Source organism: Tinamus guttatus, unplaced genomic scaffold (assembly GCF_059628265.1).
Source record: "Tinamus guttatus ecotype Peru unplaced genomic scaffold, ASM5962826v1 Tinamus_guttatus_pri_ptg000325l, whole genome shotgun sequence".
Taxonomy (NCBI): domain Eukaryota; kingdom Metazoa; phylum Chordata; class Aves; order Tinamiformes; family Tinamidae; genus Tinamus; species Tinamus guttatus.
Window position 1 is genome coordinate 551,126 of NW_028288859.1, and position 21,090 is coordinate 572,215.

The following is a 21,090-nucleotide window of genomic DNA, read 5'->3' on the forward strand; positions in this document are numbered from 1 at the left end:
CATAGAAATCAATTAACAAATTAACTCCAAGCCAACTCCACCACAGCTAAGGGACTTGGTCCAGTTTAGGATCTCCAGTAAATATCCTTCCCAAAACAAGCACAAACACATTGTTCTGCTTAAATCCCAGAGCAGAAGGCCTTGTAAACAGATTGACTTTACTGCAATCCCTGGAGTTTAATAAAATAAAGCTCTTTCAGATCAGCAGTGACTTCCCAACATGTCCACTGTTCATGGAGAACAGCCTGCCAATACCACTCTGACATTTAAATCCGAAATCTGATGTACTTAGGTCATAACATAATCACCTCCTCCTCCCTGGCTACCCCAGCTAAACCTCTCCCTTTTACTCATCTCATTAGAAACCAGTTTTATGTTTACAAAGCAATAGTAAACATTGTTATCCATTGTCATGACAGAAAAAAAGAAATCTGAAAAATAATTTTAGAAAACCTCATGAATACAGCGTCATATTTTCATGCACTTATCTTAAAAACAAAAACAGAAAGAAATCTAAAACTATCCAAATAATACTTATGTCACAAGTAAAACTCTCACTGAATTCAGCTGTAGAAGGTGATGGGTATCCAGGCAGGGTATAGTTCAAGATTTCCCTTGTAGAGCCCACGAAAGCAGAAGTGCTGAGGATCCTGACCTGGCTGTTGTGCAGATTTCCTCAGGTATATGTGCAGAGTCCAAGCAATTCCAGGCTACAAGGTTACACTGATCCCTAGCTCTTTCTGCTTTTCCCTGAAAACAGATATCCATGTTCTCTAAGTGACAGTCAGCTCTATTTTTTGATCAACTCATTTGGCATATTTTAAACTTCTGAGGATTTTTTTTTCTAACTGTCAGTGCAGATTGCCTGTTATGTATAAAAATGCTATGGTCCATGCGCACAATTTTGAGAGTAACATCTAAAAGATTAAACAATTTAAATGTATTTAAATTAAATTTAAAGGACACCTGCTCATATATTTCTGCAAGCAGTATGCCTTTACTTTTTCACGGATATAGACATTGCTCGAATTTGTTCATGACTCCAACACATCTAGGGTGCATCTCTAAATGGATATTTAGTGTCAGATTCAATGAGCTGTGCCAGACTGGCTGGCTACAATCCTGGATGCATTGTGCGCTCCTGAATCCAACAGCTCTTCCTGGATGATGCTTGTGGTGCTACTCTTACGCTCACCTACCTTGGAGCTCCTTCATGCTGCATCTCCCTTTTGATGACTCCCACAGCAAGGCATCCAGTATATCCAGTTCTTGGCAGGACCTGCACAAACAAGTGCATCATACCCTCTTCTCAGGTTTCATGGGCAACTCTCTGGTTACCTGCATGAAGAATCATTCGATATCCAAAGCCATCACCCTCCTCTTTAAAGGGGAGCCAGCGCTTCCTCTTCCTCAAACCAGTCACCATGGAAATGTAAGCCTCTTTTTTTCCCTTTAAGAAGCTGTTCCCTGAGATGTTTTTAGAAAAGGAGTGTCCCTTGTTTGCAAAGTCACCTCATCTCAGGCCACCTTCCGTGACTGCTTTAATGTGATTTGGAGGCAGGCTGAGGCTGAAAGCACCACGCTGCCCATCTCCCCCTTTCCCTGCACTGGCTCTAGCTGTTGGGCAGACACAGATCTGGGAACCAATCTGGCCAAAGAATGATTTTTTTTGAGGGAGGCAGCAAGTAGTTTTCAGTCCGACTGGTGCTATAATCCAACCACCAAATGAGCACTGTGGTCTGCCAAGTGCAGCAGGGCCATGTAGCAGAGCACAGCAGATAAACTTGAGGCAGCTATGAGTTTGCGGCCTTAAATAGTCCCTGCAGAACAAAGCTGCCATTGCCCATAGGCTGTCTGTGACTCTGTTGTCCAATTCTAGGCACATCTGCCACCAATATTTTTATGAGATGGGATGATTTATATACTGAAAGGTCAAAAAGGCACCACACTCCTTTAGGGATGGGGCTGCGCCCACCCTATTGCCACCAACACTCGGCCGCAGGGCCCCAGCTCACCCTCACGGCCCAGGACAGCAGGTACCTCTAAGATGGCGGGTGCCCCCAAAATGGCGGACACCTCCAAGATGGCAGGACCACTAGTGGCGGGCACCTCCACCCGCAGGGAATATATGTGGGCCTCCAGCTGCTCTGCCTGCCCCATCTTCAGAGGTCTGTGCTTTCTGGAAGTGGTAATTTGAACATGGCTCCTGCATCAGCACTAGGTAGTACCGCCACAGAGCATCTGCCCTTTGCCCCGGTCCGGTGACCTAGTCGTTTATGCGGAGAAGATGTAACATGGTGCCAAACAAATCCAAGGAAATTGAGCCACAGCTTTAGTCGTTTTACTACCTATAAAATTCTGGAGGCCAAACCCCAAGTTTCCACCCAGGATAAAACTGGGGTTAAAAAAAATACGGCAGGAAATGAGGGCCAGCTCAACACCCACAAGCCACCCCCGGTGCCTCTGCTTTCCTGCGCCGTTCAGAGGCGCTGCCCGCGGGGTCACTGATCGGGAGGCGGCCGCGTTTCCGCGGGGCCCGGGGTGTGAGGGGAGCGGGAAGCGCCGCAGGTGCCGGGAAGGCGCCGTCCGCCCCGGTGGGCCGCGAGGGAGGCGCCGAGGGAGACGAGCTCCATCTTCCCCTCACGTGATTTCGAGGAAGGGCCGCGCTGCCGCCCGCGGGGATCCGCCCCGGGACCCCGTGAGCTCTCCCGGGCTTCCCGGCGGCGGGAAAGAGAAACCGAAAGCCGAACCCGGCGCCATTCCGCTCGTTTGACCGCTGTTTATGTTTGTTTTTCTCCCCGTTGTAAACCGTCCTGCCTTTTGCCCCCAGGGTTTTCCAGCCAGCGTGGAGGAGGAAGGCGTCGTCCTGCTCCTCGGCAGCCCCTCTGTCTTCCCGGGTCGCCTCAGGCTACAGGGCTTCCAGCCTTTCTCGAGAACGGGAAGGGCTTGGAGGATAACCATCCGAAGCAGGTAATTGCGTCCACGTCTGTGGGAGGCAGCATTTTCACTCGTGTGTTTTAAGGTGATTTAAGAGGTTTCTGTGTGCACAGAGTAGGCGGGAGGTGGTGCGTGTTGGTGACAGCACGTAAAGGCAGGTGTGTGCCCAAGTTTCAGGTCCAGAAAGATGAAAGCAGCACAAATGTAGGATTCTTCACGTGTCTCTCACACTTTGTAAAGAAGGAGGTTTCGGGAACACCTTTTTATATGTTTATAAAATGATACAATAAAAAATAGACAAATGAAGCTTCTGGTATTTCATTCTGGAGTGTTGTGCTACAAATAGAAGGAAAACACAAAAAGTAATAAATGTTTTGTTGTTTTTGTTTGGTTTTTTTTTCCGTGTTCCTCCAGGCTTCGGTGAATTTAACAAGTCTATGATCTTATATACAAAACAGTGCTTCTGTAAGTATTTTCTGAAGTATTTCCTACTGGAAAGGAGCTGGATTGGACAGTAGGATCCCTCAATGAAAATGCATGTTTGGGCAGCAAGGGTGGTGGTTCTGAAACTTTTTGTACTGTGTAATCTCCTTTCACCCTTTAATACGTTGCACATTTCCCATTTCTGCCCTCTGCTGTGTCCCAACACATTTTAAGTTCCTGATGCCATTACCAATATAAAACTCGTTGCCCAAATCTTTTACCTTGGTTTCTAGCAGGGTTTTCCTGCATCTTTTCCCATGCAACTGGCTTCTGTTTCTGTAGGGAGAGTCCCATGACAGATATTAGGGGAGCACTCCTTCCCTAGCTCACTTGCTGATATCGCTGTAGGGATTTCATAAAGGAAATTCCCTTTCCCAATGCCTCCCTTCCTTTGATTCCTGTAGCATGCCAAATAGTGTTGATGGGACTTGGGACTTCTTGTGTTTTCCTTTTTTTTTTTTTTTTTTCAGATTGAAAACTCTTGCCCTAGACTATTTTGAAGTAACAAGGAGCTTCCAGTGGTAGCTCATGCATCTGCCTATTTTCCTGACTTTGGTCCCTTGGGTGTGGGAATTTTTTTCCATTTTTAAGTTGTATGCAGATGTGGATTTCCTCATTGCTTAACAGGCATTTGAAACTGGACAAAGTAGTGGAAAAGTTTTGTTTTGTTTATTTATTTATTTATTTGGAGAAAAAAAAAAAGAAACAGCATTATCAAGAGAATTGACTAGATTATCTTACAGGCCCTTTCCATGCCTAAATTTCATGATTCACGTTCAAGTTTTACGTAATCTTACGTAAAAGGGAGGGATGGTTTCAGCAGGTCTCTTTGGGTTTTTTTTTTTTTATTCTGCAGAATATTGCAGTCATAGAAACAAAACAGTCCAGAGAAGACTTTCCCTTTTCTTGGGCTCTATCCAGTTGTAGTTTTCCTGTGTTTGTGAACTTCTACCCATACGTATTTAATCCTGTTATACCACTTTCATCACCTTTCTCCCATTTGATGTTACCTTTTATTGTCCAATCTGGAAGAGCTTGTAAAAAAAATTGGAAAATTTTCTGCTTAGATTTGTACAGATAAACCCTTCTGGCTTGGTATCTTAATTCCCTTCAAGTAGAGTTCCCTTCAGGCATAATTTGCTTCAGTGATTTCTTAAAATATTAGTCTGTGAAGATTTTCAGATGAATAATTAACAGGTAATAATTATAATTATGGTTAGTACTGAGTTTCTTAGTTTTTTGTCCCATTCAACCATAAAGCATGGTTGAATGAATTGATTTACCTGTCAGAATGTGTTAAAAGAGATAAGAGAAAGATGTAATTATGATGTTAGATAGGCCCCTCAAAATGTTAAACTTGCCACGTATCTTGCATGCACGAGTTGAAGAGAAACCATAAATGGCCACACAGGCAAAATACACTGGACTGTTAGTAATGCTGATACATTGAAAGATACCATGGCAAAACAATTCATCCAACGTTTTGTTTATTCTTATTTTCTTGTTTATTCTTATTTTCATCTTTATTCTTATTTTCTTAAATTGATGCTTATTTTTTTTTTAAGTTTTATAGAATAACTTGAACACTGGTGTGTCTCATTTAATTCCTATTTACAAGCAAACAATCAAAAACTCTGTGTGTCTCTCCTATCCAGATTATGGAAACCACTGATCCTTCTCGCCCATCAACAGATGAGCTGGAAAGTCTTAAAAAGGAATTGGAGAAATGGAAGGCAAGTTGTATGAAGTGCATAGAATAATAGAAATGGGCTGAATTATGCCTTGCAAGCCCACTAGTCCATTTCTATAAAAAAAATCAACTCTACCCCTGTTACAGCAGGGAGCAGAGAAGTTTTTCTTCTTCATTGGTTTGTGTTGATCTCAGTCAACTATACTTGTATGTCTCAGTGAAATATTATCCCTTAGAGGAATTTAATAAGCAGGGCCTACTATCTAAAACTCCTTTTCTTTTCTAGGAAAGGCTTGAACAACTTGAGAAAGCAAAAGGTGATCTTCTCCTTTGTAAATGTAATGCTGATGAAGAGCGTGGTAAGGCACGGAATGAGATGATGACAAAGCTAGCATACTTGCGAGAGAAACAGAACAGGGAAAGGGCTATAACTTGGGAAAGCTATGAGGTAAGGAGAAGGCTGTCAGTATTTGCAGAATGGTGAGAGAAGGATTTATTAGACAAAACGAGAGGAATATTTGCTTTTCAGTTTAAACAGCTTCGTCAGTTTGCAGTCTGTATAACTAAAATGTTTTATGCATTTTTTTTATGGCAAATTAAGAATTGCGACAATTAAAAACCCAAAACTTGCAGTAATGTTTGTAAAGGCAAAACTTAGACTCATCTTGTGTAGAAAGTGATGACTGACAGAATTATTTGTCCTCTTTCAAGATGATCCACTCTAAAGAAAAGTTTGACTACTGTGACACAGATAATATTGAATTGGTTACCTCATTTGCTCCCCAGCTTCCCTAAATCCCAGCATGTTTCACTAAAGGTTACAATGTGCAAGAGAACTAGCATTTCTTAAGTCACTATGAGCTAGGAAAGCTTGGAGCTAATTTGGCAAGAGCCAGGGCCAGATGGCTTTTCTTTCTAGGACTAAGCGGTAATTGCCTCAATGTGTTATTGTGCACTTGTTGATTCTGTAATAAGAGAACTTTTCATGGACTGTCAAGAAGGTGTCTCAGGGATTTTTAGTCTGGTCTGTGAGCCACTGGTGAGAAGTTGCAGTTTTGATATTGCAAGCTTTTATAATATAGGTCTGGTACAAAAAGGAATACAGAAGCTATTTGTGGGGATGAACTCAAGCTGAGGAAAACATAGCTATGAAATTCAAACCTTTTGCCCTCACACACAGAGTTCTATCTAACTTTGGTTCTGCTGCTGCTGGTTCATCTGTTCTTAGTGCCTCTTTCACTGCTTATTCCTTGTGCTCATGCTGGTCTTCTGACTGTAATGTAACTTTGGCCTTTTTGGAGTTCTAGAAAACATGGTCTTTTTTTTCGCCTTTTTTTCCTCCAGATGTCATGTATGTATGGTAGAAAATAAAATATCTGTGTTAACATAGGTTCTGATCTTGCATTTAGAAGGAATTAACACAACTATGCAAAGCAGAGTGTAATTTATGGTATATTGTATATAGTGAAAACGCTAATGCCTCATTTCTGAAAATGTTCTTTCTGTAACTAACTTCAAATGAAACTGTTCCTTACTGAGTAAATTAACTCTGTGTAAAGTTGAAGCTGTGCAAAAAATTTTGTGTGTGACTAATCTAGAAAAATTATTAAAAGTAGAAATATAGTTTATAATGTGTAGGAATTTTGCTGAAATAATTTTATCTTCTATACATTCAGTTTTGCATTTAATGGTTTTCATTTGTAGACAGAACTCTCTCTGATAAATAAAGAAAATGCTGAGCTGAAGAGAGAGATTGAAAAGCTCAAAGAAGATCTTTCAAATTGTGACTCAGTGCGTCTGTGGGATGGTCAGGTAATGTCTGAAATACTTTACATTTAGTCTTTTAAGAGGCTACATTTTTATTTTGTCACTTCTAGATTCCTTGGGCCAGTTACTCAGCATTTTGGCCTCTATTGATTTCAATAGAAAATGTAGCTCTAAGTTTTCTTTACTTATTTTATCCGGCAAGATAATGTGAAGAGAACTAGGAATATGGAAGCAAACACAGAAGTGTGAGATAAAAGGGACATGAGAAGCATGAAGAATATTAGAAAAAACGATTATGGAAAACTAGAATAAAACATATGCATAACATTAGTAATTTTCAAGTATTTTTCTTTACTATTTCTCGAGTTAAGAGGATTTAAGAAAGGGAATATGCCCATTATAAGACAAATATAGCATTTACTATAGCCTATATTGAATTTGACTTGATCAGTTTAAATGATATCAAATGACATCAAATGATAATTAACTAAGTTTTCAGCTACCTAAGTATCGCTGATACTAAATGAGTTTATGTTCAGAATCCAAGGATTCTCTGTTTTTAGTCATACCTCTGCAGACACTGAGCTGCTCAGAGATAGAACTTTCCCTTTGGAAATTTCAGCTTTTAAATCTGGTTTCATTCTGAATTGGAATACAACTAAATATTTTGAGAATTTACAACAAAGTGAAGACTGTGATCATATGAGTGTCTTTATATAGACTCTTGCTTCAGATTTTGAAGTGCTTTAGAGTACTAACTGCAGCTTCCTAAAATACATTTCTAAATTGAAGAGTTGTCAATTTTCAACACCTTTGGACAGGGCAAGACTCTTTTGGAGGGAGATTGAGTCTGAATTACCTTTAGGAAGAATGTCTGCCCATTGGCAGTACAGCGAACAGAAGATTAACAGGCTCCTAGGAGGCTGAATTTTGGACAGAGATGGCAGGAATGCTTTCAGCGCATGGGCTATCTTATCCCCAAAAGCGTTTTCTTTTGAAAGAGAAAAAAGAGAGAGAGACTTTTTTTTTTTTTTCATAGACAAAATCTCAGAATTAGACATGCACAACTATAGTTAAGAGCTGGGCTTGTTCTACAAGCAGTAACTTCAATCTACTTGATTGTTAAACTTCAAGGTGAGACTGTTCTCTTCATTTTTCTATTATATAGTAAATGACAGATTTTTTTTCTGTATTGAATCTAAAATACTAGATTAAAAAAAAGGTACCAGAAACGAAAATGAAGTTCACTGAGATGAAGGAAATGAAGGATGATTATCCAGATACAGATACTCACTGTGTTTTTCACGTAAATACAAAAATCCCATTCAAACTGAAAAAAAATGAAGCTCTCCTTACTTTTGAAGAAGAGGAAGGTATGATGCATATTTTAATACCTGTTACTTATTTCTTCTTTGTTGTTGTCAAAATATATTTTGCTTACAACTTTGGGAATAGTCTAATTTTCATAATGGTTACACAAGGCTTTTAATATCTGATAACTTGTGATTTTTCCTCTCAGTTGCCCAGAGACTGACAAAAATGCGTAAGCATACTGTGAACCTGGACAGCCAAACAACAGATATGAGAGTGGAGCCTTTTGCACTTGGAACGGGAATCAAATTTGAGGTAATTCACTGAAATATATAGAACTAGAAAAATACAAACTTGAAGTACTTAGACTCATTTGTGTGGGTGGCTTTTAGTCACAAAATGCACAAAAAATGTTTCTTTTAGCTCCATGTCACCATTTCTGGAAAGACGATCAACGTTTCTGAAATACCGGAGCAATCAATTCCTGATGACTGGGTGAGAGACAAATTAGAGCTACATTTCTGCAAACCTGAACGTGGAGGAGGAGAAATAGAGCATGTAGAATATGACAAGACGTCTAGAAGAGCTGTTATTACATTCCTCAGACCTGAAGGTACTTCATGCAAGGTTTTTTTAGCCATTTTGTTACAGGCCATATTGGCCATTTCCTCACCTTCTTTCTATGTAAACTCCACTGCTGGATATCGCAAGTTATTCCTGTTCTGCTTTCCATGTGAAGAGCTGTGGTTTCACTTGTGTATCCATAAATAAAATAGTATTTCGTTACATTCCTTTCTGATCAGAAAGATGCCTTTATGTAGCTTGTGGGCTTTGTTTCTTCTTTAATTTTGTCAAAAATGTATTTTCCTTTGCATTGCTGGACACTTATACTGGAGAGAGGAAAATTAGGAAAATATGTTTGATTTTTAGCACTCAGTCAAGACAATGAAGTTAAGAAAGGCATTCAGATTGCCTAACTTGAGACATTCTGGTTTACGTGTGTGAAATTCTATCAAGATCAGTGAAGCCACATCCATTTAGGGCAGCTGCTTTAGATTTATCTCAGAAGCTTTTGTGGATATTTAATTATTTTCCTTTGTTGAATATGCCAATTCCAATTTTCATTTTTTTTCTATTACATATAAGAAATCAACAAATGTGCTATCATATATTAATTTCTAAGTCCGTGTTAAAAAGGGATTAGTCTGTTTTTGATGTGATTATAAAAATACATTTTAGATTGTATTAATGTTATTCCCCATTTTCTCATTCTTCATTACAGCAGCTAGTGGCTTAGTGAGACGGATGGAATGTCCTTTCTTTGCAAATGGAAAAACATATTTGGTGTGTGTGTCACCAAGCATGGTAAAACACTTGGAAAAACTTCAGGTAAAAGAATCTAACTCACATTACCACATAAATAGAGATATGGACACAATTTTCTGTTCTAAGGAATGCAGAAGCTTTTTTGTCACTCAGGCTGTGAAACTTCATAGCAAGTGAGAGCCTGCAATGTGCTCTTAATAATTTTATGCTTTGCAATGTGAAAGCTGTAATTCATTCTAAAAGGATGCGCCTGATTTTCCTTGATCAGATTGCATCGCTGTTTACCATAATGTCTCTGCTAGGTGGGAGCCAGATATTGAATTGTTTGTGAAGTTGCTTAATAGTAGACACAACAACATATTTTCAGATCACAAGATAAAATCATACCCCAATCAGCCCTAATCAGATGCCTGGCTGATTGTGTCAGCAGAGACTCTTGTTGTTTTAGGAAATACTTGCTCAATCACTTTTTTCATTCAATTGTTCAACCAAAATAATGCCTTTTTTCAGTAACTGCTCTACTTGCTCATCTGTTTCACTAAAATTCTTTTTTTACTTTGTACAAAGAGATTGTAATCAGGTCAGTATAGTGTACTGTATATAATCAGGCCTTTAGCTAAAGATGTGCATTTGTGAGGTCTGACAGCATCCTTTGCAGGTGTGTATCAGCGTGTTGGCATTGATGATGATTGAGCGGTACCCACTAGAATCATCAGAGATTCAGGAATCCAGTGTGTGCATTAAGGAATGTAGGAGACACAAGTGTGAGGTCAGATGCATTACCAGGCAGACTCGGCAGCCTGCGAAGTTCAGAGCTTGCATTAGTTTCAGTGATTTAAAATACACCACGGTGTCCAAAGTGTTAAAATGTAATCAAAAATCATAACCTTAGCTTCTCAAGGATATGCTTATTTCCAATAACTATCAGCTTCTTAACATGTACATATGGCAACTGATATGTAATGCAAGATCTTGTTTGTTTTCTTTCCTCAACAGATCTATTCTGGGATTTCTAAGAAGACTATTCTGTTGAAAGGAATTCAAAAGACTGATGACGAAGAGGATAGTGTACAGGACATGATTGAAATTCATTTTCAAAAGCCGAGTAACGGTGGTGGAGAAATAGTGAACATCAAATATGTATCAAAAGGGGTTACATGGGCTTGTTTTGAGGAGGATGCTTAATGATTATGTGAAGTGTTATAGATAAACTCTGAACTTGGAGAGTTCTTTGCTTCTTCAGAGACATGTGAAATTATGCAGATAGTTGTTGTATAACTATGCTTTAGTGTTCTGAAATCTGTTATTTGAAAAGAGGAACTGCTTGCCTTTTCTATTCAATTAAGCGTATAAAGTAGTTGAAAATCGTGCCTTTTGGTTCCAGAAATTCCTCATGAAAGTCATAGAAGAGGCCTTTACCAGCACTTGAAACTGGATAGAAGACTGTTTTCTGCTTTTTTTTTTTTTTTTTTTTTTCAGAGAAGCGCTTGTATAAGCATGGAGACTGGCTTTCTGCTGTAATCTTTTTTATTTGCTACCTTGGGGTCTGAAACTTTTTGGCAACAGTAATCCTTGAAGTAGTATGGATACAATATTGAAAATATTTCAACAATATTTGAAACAATATTCATATTATTCATAATATTTAAAATCTTGATATGCAAAAAAAAAGGAATATGCTTCTAACTGTAGTGTGAAGAAAAGCACTACAAAGATACTTCAGATGATATTAACCTAGAGAAGTTGTATTTTTTCAATTAATAAATAAAATTGAGTATGGAAACCTAGAAGAAACCTAGAAGGCCAATACTACTGCAGTTGATTTTGATGTTACTGGAAGATGATACGTGGTTGTAGCTCCTCTTACTGTTTAGTGCATGCAAAAGCATGGGTGATTATCTGGCAAATGGAAGAAAAAAGTAGAGATAAGTCGTGGGATACTCGCGGGGAGCATGTACTTGTGCCTGCTGCTTTCTTGGGTTTTGTCTTAAAAAACAAAGTAGTAAAGATCAAATGCCTGACAGAGGGGAAAAATGTAAGTTCTTAAGTACTTAACATTCAAGTACTTAAAATTAAGATGGGATTTTTGATAACAAATGGAGAGTTTCACAAATGCTGATTATCTGAATTTTCTGTCTTGTGAATTGATTATTCTGCTTACATTGTAAAGCTGTAGCAGCGGCATAAAAAGGCAGCAGGAAATCATTTTGTGAGGGAAGAACAAGCGCTCACCTCGGGCGCTGTCAGTTTTCTATAAACAGGACTATCTTTTTTCGACATCCTTAAGTGAATTTAGTTTTTTGCCTGGGAGTTGGAAGAAGAGTTTTCTGGAACACTTGAAGCGGCCTGTGGACCTGAGGTGCTTGGATGCCGCTGTGGCCATAAAACCCAGCTCCGTGAAGCGTTTGGGTCTCTCCAGGCGTGTTTTCCGGGTGTGTTTCGCAAGGCCGAGCGCGCGGTTATACCGATGTGGAGGAAAAGGGAGGGACGGCGGGGGCGGAGCGGGGCCCTGAGGCGCGGCCGCGGCGCGGGCGGGCGCCCCGCGGCGTCTCCCGAGGCGAAGCGAAGCGCCCGCCCAGCGCGGGAGGAGCCGGCGGCCATGGCGGCTCCGCCGGCCGCGGCCCGGGGCGCGGAGCGCGGCGCGGCGGCGGCTGCCGGGGCGCAGGTGAGCGGGGCGAGGCGCGGAGGCCGCGGCCGCCTCCTTCCCGCGCGGCCGTCGCGGCGCCCCGGCGCGTGGAGGGCGGCGGCGCCGCCATGGCGGAAGCGGCGCCATCACTCCCTCGAGTCCCCACCTCGGTAGTGCTTTATAGCAGCTTTTCTGTCAGGCTTTCGGGTTTTTTAGCGCTAATTGCAGCTCTGATTGTGCCACCCCTTTGGTGCTGATGTTTTAGTTTTTTTTTTTTTTTTTTTTTTGGTAGCCATGTGAAGGCATCTGTGTCTTCCTGGTGTGAATCACCCCTTCAGCATTCATGTGGCATGTCACTACCCTGGCAACAACAAGAAATGACTAAAAAAAAGTCAAAATCGGTTCCCTCCGAAGCTTTTTTGGAAAAAAGTGAAATTCTTTTTTTAATTTTTAGACAACTTAAGAAAATACCAAGCTCTTACATTACCTTTGGGTGGCCTCCTGCACTGATGTGCGATGGGTTTGGGCCCCACAGGCCCTTGGGGACACGAGCGGACACGGGACAGGGAATTGCAAGTTCCCACCATTGCATTAACCTGGTGAGGAGATGCAAAAAGCTGCCTTCCAAAGACTTTTCCATTGAAACAGTATGCCAGGAAGATGGAAAGTGCTGGGCAAGACTGCGCAAGGCTGGCGCCCTGCATATATGTGTAAATGCCCCCTCTCTGGTTTGCTTTGCAGTGCCCCAGCAGCGCTTTTGGCCTTTTTGCAGAAAACGCTACATAAAAGTCTTCTTGGAATCACCCAGTTTGTTTTTTTTCTTTCTGCTACTTTGGGACAGAAACTTCCTGCTCAGATAAGCGTTAAGGAAAAAAAGAAAGAAAGAAAGAAAAAGCATCTATTGTGATTTTAGCTCTTAGCTCTTTAAATTTCAGGATGCTAAAAGTAGACTTCATGTCTTTCTGATTTAAAAGCAGTGCGGGTTACAGTGTCTCATTGAATCTGTCTCCTCACTCCGGTCAGAAATACTATAGTGGTGGTTTGCAAGGCTTTGGATTCGTGTCAGTTAAAAATTAGTCTCCTATGGCACATTTTGCAGGCTTTCTAACTGCTGCGCTGGCGCTAATATTTTATGCAGCATGGGCCCAGAAGAAACTCTGGGAGAAGTCTAAAGAGTTTAGAAGAAAAATAACCTCAAGTACAGTCACTCAGAAGTTACTGACAGTTTGTTCCCACAAATGCTTCTATGCAGACATACTAAATTATTCACTTTCTTCCAAAAAGTCAATGAACCGTTACAAAATTTACTCAATGTTCAGTATTTTTGCCATGATATTCCCAGTGAAATATTACTGTTTATTTCTGTGTTATAAGAGTGGAAGGAAAATATGCTTTTCTTTACAAGACATAGATGAAAATCCCATTTAGGATGGGTTTCATGTTTGCAGCATTGGGAGGTTTGGTTCTGATGAAAATCATGTGTGTATTTAGTTATTTTATGCACAGCAAATCTCAGATGGCTGGGATTATGTTCTCCCAATTTAACAAGGTTATGCATTTAATAAGTGGAAAGGGATGAGTCAGAGCACAACGCTAGATCCCAGCTCTCATGAATCTAACAAGGAAGGCATCTCTGAATCTGACCCTGCCGGTCCGAAATGACAACCCTTATTCAAACGAACATGCAATTAACAATTTTAATTCTCTTAAAATTCTGAATATTAGAAACAAAGTGGAGAAAAGACTCCTAACAATGTGACGCTGAACACTTCATTTGGGAAGCTGTTAAATTTAGTTATAATTTTTACTGCTGTAACAAAAGAAGATACTGAAAGGGTGTAAATTACTTACAGATACAGGACATTTTTTTCTTCATAGTAATGTAAAGGAGCCTGAGGGAAGCCTGGCATTCTCTGGAATAAAATCCTGATTCAGCAATCGTCCTAATTTATGTGCTGACTGCGGGTGTTTTCTGTGCTAAAGCTGTCAGGGTGGATTTGGGTGAATAGGAGGGAGAGACTCGGCTAACGAAACCCTAGTGCTGCCCGTGTTTGCAGTGTGACATGTCTGTGTGCACAGGGAACAGGACGGGCTGCTAAATCCGCACGGACCGTCGCCGTCTCCGGTGTTCCGGCCGGCCTGCTGGGCGAAGATGTGGTGGCCGACATACTGCAGATCCATTTCCAGATGCCCAAGAACAACGGTGGGGATGTGGAGCAAGTAGTGTATCCCACCACGGAAAAAGGAGTCGCATATATAACTTTTGAAGATCTGGAAGGTATTTAAATTAATAAACCGTAGAAGTCATCACCTGAAGAATTAGCCGTAGAATGTTAACCATAGGATAAACCACTTCAAATTGTGTGCTGATGCTAGGATTTTATATATGTAGAAGACTAACCCCTCTTTTTTAGTCAGACAAATTTTAGGATTTTATTTCCATTCATTAATAGTCATAACTTTGAACAGACTTCGTGCAAAGTGTTTGTTGGTTTTAGGAATAAATTTATACCCCGCAAGACAGACATGAATTTTTTAGTCAGGCCTTTGGGAATAAATCTCTGCCAATTAATATTATAACAAGACAGGCTTCCCTCTCTCCTCTGAAAAATTTTGACTGATGCATGAAATATTAGGCAAGAGCATTAAATTGCCTGCGTATATGTGTGGAAAATTGTTAGGGAAAACATCAGGAGAAAAACACCCAAGGAGTGCTCCAGCCATTAGCCCAGCTATAGCACATTATCTTACTGCTGAGCAAGTGAATCTGACTTTCTCTGTAGTTGTAGAGAACGTTCTAAAGGCTGAACATCAACTAAAAGACAAGAGGCTGCCCAGCTGCTATCCTCTGAAAGTCACCCGCTGCTGTGAGCTTGTAAGCCCATTCATTATTTATCTATTCCTACATGCAATGCTACATTAACTGCTACTTAACTTCTGTACTTGAATATTGTAGGTCTTCGGCTCTGTCTCATCTCTCCTCAACATGTCTGTGTTCAAAGATCAGTTTGATTTAGAAGATCTGATACGGGAACTTAAAAGGAACATCACAGCTTTGAGCTTTGGTCCCTTGCAGTCCAATGGGCATATTTTGGTTGAAGGGCCATTTCCAGCAATCCAATTGCTAAAAGACTTTCTCTTATTAAAAGCAAAATCCCTTTCACAGAAGGACAAAAGAAAAGAAAATAAACCCCAGCAGAGACCAAAGAGGAGGCTCCAGCAGCAAAGACTTTCCATGGAGACGAGTAATTCAATTCCTGATGCAGATGGAGGAAAACAGGTGGTGGTTCTTGACACCGATATATACCACTACATGAAACACTTCTTTTTCAAGAAACTACTAGTAAATTATGATGTTGTAATTTCTGACATTATTGATGGTGAAATAACTACAGTATATCTTAGTAATGCCAGAAGTAGGTCTGGCGCTGGACAGGTTTTAAGAGTCAAAGAGGAAATTGAAAATCAGTCTGTAAAACTTCATAACAGTTTACGCAAAGAAAGGATCTGGTTTGAGGGGCACAGGGGAGATGAAAAGCAGAAATATAAACAGGCGTGTGAAACTGTAAAATCCGATTACCCAGCTGTTTTGATTATTCCTTATGATACTCACATTGATATTATAGGAAGTTCTTCTTCGGTTTTTGAATTCACAAGGGAAGTAAGGAGAAAGATTCGGGTCCAAAAGAGTAAGCTGGAAAGGTCGTACTCGTGTGGCCGCCGCAAGTGAAACAAGTCATGTGTGATCCGCAGTGAAGGGCAGCAGGGCAGTATTGCCTGGATCTCTAGATACCAGGCTTGTTTGCACCAAATAATTGCCTTGGGCAGTTTCTTATTCCATATAAATTTCATCTTCCCCAAATATCAAATTAGATTCAGAACAGGAAGCAAATCATCTTTGTGTCTCTTGTGTCATGATGAGAAAGGAGGAATCTTCAGAGTTTTTAGCATACTTAGACCTACAAAGCTGGATAAGCTGATCTGATACTAAATAATACAAAGTTAGGGTATCTTTGTGCAAGGTGATGACCGCTCTAGACAGGAACAGTGGCCTTTTTCAGTAGCCTTCTTCATCCGCAGGAGAAAGGCCTTTGAGATGCATGAAGAAGACAGAGCTTTGGCACTCGAGAAGAGGGAGCACATGGATTTTACAGGTTTCTCGCATTCTGAGAGAGACCTTAGGAATTGGCACCAGTTCTTGACACAAGAAAACCAGCGAGGTTGTTTTCATAGGAGTGGTATGTGTTCTTCATTGGCAGCAAAGCAGCACCAGCAGTGTCCCTTGGCAACGTGTTATTTAGACATGGGGTATATCCAAAGTTTGATGTGAAAATCGTGGGGCATTTAGACTTCCAAATCGGGTTTCACTTATACAATTCTTATGCCCAATACAGAGTCCAAGTCATCTTCAGTTTTAGATACCCTGTAGAGGAACATTTTTTTTTAATGCGTGCAGCTGGCCAGTCAATATAATAACTAATAGAGAACAAAAACTCCCTTATGTCTTACTAATACTTTCCAGTTGTGTTTTCGGGACCAATGTTAGAGGTTCCAAGCAGTGGGTTCCTGCTGCCTTCATAAGAGCCTCACAATCTAATGAGGAGTTAGTTAACACTGATTCCTTCTTAGGCTGAATGCCTTGGAGCCCTGATTTTCCTTTTGTGAGGTATTATGCAATACACAGAGATCATTAGATAGTCTCTATGTATGGATGTGTGTGTGTGTGTGTCTGTGTGTGTATATATATATATATATATAGTTTAAAAATAATTATTACATGTGTTACTTTGACTTAACAGAGCTATCAGCATGGTATCTGTCTTGACTTTCATTTCGTGGGTTAAATGATAACTGTTAAACCTGAATGCCTGTTTTATTAGGTTCCACTATTTCCTCCCTCCCAATTTTGTTTTAAAAACTTTATTTCTAAATTGCTTTTGTGTGTGTGTGTGTGTGTGTGTGTGTGACATAAGAATGTTTAGGATACTTTGTCAAAACCTACAGAACACTTGGGCTTTTTTCTTATATACAGGCAAAGCTTTTATATTTTTAAATCATTAAAGAAACAAGCTATCCAAAATACTGTATGTGTTTTCCCTTTTTTTTTTCCTTAAACTCACTGCTGTTTTTTGTTTGCAAGCCCGTTATGCTTTTAGGCATTTTCTTGCAATGGCTAAACATCCATTGCAATTATGCCAGTGGAAGATCAAGTTGTTAAACTACTGCCAATTCTATGTATTAAAATTTGCTGTCAGAGTGGGTAGATGATGAGCTTAAGGAATTTGCTGAATTGGGAATGTGTGTGGGGGGAGGTCTTTAAAGGTGTAGTTTATTCCAGTAGATCTACCAGGAGCAGCTGAACCCAGGAGCCCAGAATCAGGCCCTGGAAAACCTCTCCTGTGACCGTGTGGACAGTTCTCCAAGAGTTTGCTTTTCTGGATACTCCCCCCAGAGCTTAAAGACAGGAAGTTTTTCAATCTTAGTAAAGAGAAAATCCTCTATGAGGGATAATCCTCTAATGAAATTAGTGCTCCTTTCTTGTGTCTAGATTGGTCTTTTTCCAGGTTCTCGACATTTTTCTGATGGACGGTGTCAGCACTTGCTGTTCACTTCAGTGAATGTTTAAGGCTGGAGCGGTGAGCGGGTGGCGCTGCCGTCCTCGTGAGTGGTGACACACAGGTTAGTAGTGACAGTGAGTTACGGTGCTTTTTGAACCGAGCTGGACAACAGAGCTGCACTGGCATCAGTTCCCGCTCCCTGGGTATTGGGTCAGACCTGGAAATCTTGAAAAGATCACGCTTAAATAAAATAATGAATTTAAATAATTACAGGTAAGTGCCAAGCTGAAGTGCTGCTTCACTTACACGAGATCTCCTTTAAACAGAGATACTTAAATAATGTCACAACCGTGCTTTGTAACAATTCCTCTTGATGGCCACTTTTAATGCTCCCCGTTGCCCCAGTGTCCTTGGCTGCTCGATGCTCCAGTTGGGTGTTTATCCTACTGACCAGCGTTGTCTCATAGATTCCTGTTGCTCTCCCATCTGCTATCTTTGGTCTCATTTTGTGTGATTTCTTTGAACAAAAAGAGCATTGCTTATTCCTTTGTGTTTATGGAGGGGCTCATAAATTGGGATCTTAGTCCACGTTGCATTAGTCAATATTATCTACTGTTGTGTTGCAGGCTTTGCGGGCGTGCGTTTTCATCTCAGATTTGCAGCAGCATCATAAGGGGAAGCCTCGCACTTGTCGTCTTTGATGATCTGCTGTAGCTGTGCAAGGGCAGGGTAATGAGCCTGTGACTCCGACTGAGCTGCTCTTTGAGGCTTAACCCCACAGAGGAAACTGCTTTCTGCAGCAGAAAGAAAATGTCAGCTGTGATCCACTGGGATAGACTCGTGTTTGCTGTCGGATGCTTAACCACATTTCAGCAGAAAAATAGCATTGCGAGTGCAGCTGCTATTTCTTAACCTGCATTCAGGATGCAGATACCATGGAAAGCTATAGATGTTTAGCAAAAAAAGATAGCCCTATTTCAACCTTATTGTGAATACTTAAACAAACGCAACAAAAAGAATCGGTATTAGGTCTGCTAACACCCGCCAGCTCTCATCCTCATTGCTATTTTCTATGGCAAGCAAAGCACTGTGTTATCTGTAAAGCTCCACTTGGCATAGGCATTTAATACTGGCGTATATTGAAAAATGCCTGGGAAGGTATGTTAGATTCTATTCCTAGATCTAAACCATTGGGGCTGACTCAATGTTCTCAGCACCAGGTTTGTGCTTTTAATTTGAATAGGAAATTTGCCTATGAGACCTCAACCAAATATTTCTCCTTATTGCTGTGCTGACATCTGCTGCCCTTCACCAGAAGGGGACACGTAACAGTTTGTGCTGTGAAAAAAGAAGGTCTAATTTTGACTTAAGGCAAAATTCCCATTGATAAAACTTTTTTTTTTTCCTTTTTTCCCCTCAATGTCACAAATTCGAGCAACGCTCATGGTCTCAGTTCCTGGCAGCACTGGGTTTGTTCAGTGACACAAGACACATGTTCCAGCATGGCAAAGGGAGGCCAAAACCTCCTTTATTCTCCGTCATACCTGTGCATCTAACCATACAGTGCTTGTTGTTCCTATGCTTATTCCAATGCTTGTTCAGTTCCTATGGGAAGGAGGTCGCTACGTGTGGAAAAGGCCCTTCCTGCAGGTTTGCTGGCATCAACCCCATCGCTGCAGCGCTCTGTGCGTTTGTTAACAAACACGTCCTACGAGGACCTGTCAGGCCTCCCGAAAGCTCCACGGCCAGGATGCCGTTTCCGTCAGGAAAAAGGGGAATCTTACTATTTTGGGAAACCATCTGTTTTATTTAAAAAAAAAAAACCCTAAGGATTTGGAAACATAAATAGCGCTACTACCAAATAACTCATTCTGCAGGACAACTGCTAGGCTTCTCTCTCCATCTGGCCACGCTGGAGACTTTGAAGGCTAAAACCCGGGCTGGACACCCCCAAACTCATCAGCTGGGAGTTAGCTGGGGACGGCGAGTGATTCAGGACGTGCTGGGGCTGACGCAGCTCTCCCACCAGGAGAGCAGGAGATGAGCTTAGCAGTTTGTGCATCCGGAGGGGCTGACGCCTTCGCTTGGCTCCGCTCCAGGCCTCGGGAAGCTTCCATAAACAAACGCACGCGTTCCCGTTGTGTTGGACATGTTGTGCAAGGGAGAGGCGCAGCTGTGCGGCAGGGCCGAGCTCGCACCGGGGAGATTCCTGCACGGCAGAGCCTTTCCGTGGTGCCGGCTGCCTTTGGGGAGGCCGCGGGGTGTTTGTGGGGCCTGGGGCTTCTCTCCAAATTATCGCTGGTGCCTCTTCAGCTGCGTGCGGGAAAACGTTTAGGGGAACGGCACGGTTTCCTTGAAAATAACTAATTCCTCCTTATTTGAGGGGACTTCAACCCTTCATTGCTTACTGGTGAGAGGAAGCGACCTTTTCCATCACCTCTTTTAAACTGAGAGATGAATAATGAAGTCAACTGTGTGTGTGTGTGTGCATATATATTTAAACCATTTTCACTTAGCTTTAGGGGGCAAGAGTCTTTCCTGACTTCTGGGACAGGCTGCATGAAGATAACCAGACAGCTTGGCAGGGTCCTTTTTTCTTTTTTTTTGTAATTAAAACTTGATTAAAAGCACAGAAAAATTAAGTCCAAACTGCACAATGATACAGTCCAGTCTGGTTGTACTTATTTTTTCCTTAGTTACAAAGAACTGCAGAATGCCTGCCAGAAAACAAGTCCCTTCTTCTGCTTAACACAGCTTTCCTTTGTCTCCTGATACCCGGTAATGAGCTTTAAAATAAAAGATCTGAAATTAATGCAGTTAAGATGAAATGCTACCTCTAATGGCAGAAACCCACTGCTGTTGGGACATTTCTTCCAAGCCATTTTTTTCCAGGAGGATTCTCCCCTCCCTATTGCTACTGCCCGTGTAGCAGCAGCAGGACAGGTCAGGATCAGCTATGTTAAGTACATTACCTAAAAACAAAAAAAAAGTATAAAATACTGGGGAAAATAAAAGCAAATTTCTGATGTTTTATACAGGTCAGATACCCAGATATCCTGTTTTGTTTTGTTTTAGAAGACAGGAGGATTTGGTTCAAACCCAAAAGAACTGACGCCCAGAAAGTCGTTTTCTCTGAGATGTGCTGCAGCAAATAAGACTGAGGGGTGAGGAAGGGAGTGTGTGAAGGCAACGACTTGCATTTCATGCTCTGTGATTCCTTGCACTGCGGAGTAGGAAACGCACCCCGTCTCGAGAGCGGTATGTACAGATGGCGAAGCGATCGCTTAGACTGAAACACTTTGAGGAACCACCAGGCATCTTCTCCAAGGTAAAAGCTGGAGCTGACAGTCACAACTCACCCCTAGTCGAGCCGTAAGCAGCAGGATGTACAT

At 41.3% G+C, this 21,090-nt stretch overlaps 2 protein-coding genes across 2 annotated transcripts; both read left to right on the forward strand.

Annotated features, from left to right (window-relative positions):
* The first annotated feature begins 2,047 nt into the window (after positions 1-2,047).
* Positions 2,048-10,700, forward strand: NMI (N-myc and STAT interactor). The gene is made up of 10 exons (XM_088529166.1): positions 2,048-2,168; positions 2,831-2,970; positions 5,076-5,153; positions 5,397-5,558; positions 6,815-6,922; positions 8,088-8,250; positions 8,397-8,503; positions 8,612-8,801; positions 9,471-9,577; positions 10,511-10,700. Exons 1-10 carry the CDS (start codon positions 2,048-2,050, stop codon positions 10,697-10,699), a joined length of 1,365 nt encoding a protein of 454 aa, XP_088385292.1. The 3' UTR covers position 10,700.
* A 1,568-nt stretch (positions 10,701-12,268) lies between these two features.
* Positions 12,269-15,896, forward strand: RBM43 (RNA binding motif protein 43). Its single transcript, XM_088529168.1, has 4 exons — positions 12,269-12,310; positions 14,220-14,418; positions 14,924-15,015; positions 15,097-15,896. Exons 1-4 carry the CDS (start codon positions 12,269-12,271, stop codon positions 15,868-15,870), a joined length of 1,107 nt encoding a protein of 368 aa, XP_088385294.1. The 3' UTR covers positions 15,871-15,896.
* The last annotated feature ends 5,194 nt before the right edge of the window (positions 15,897-21,090 follow it).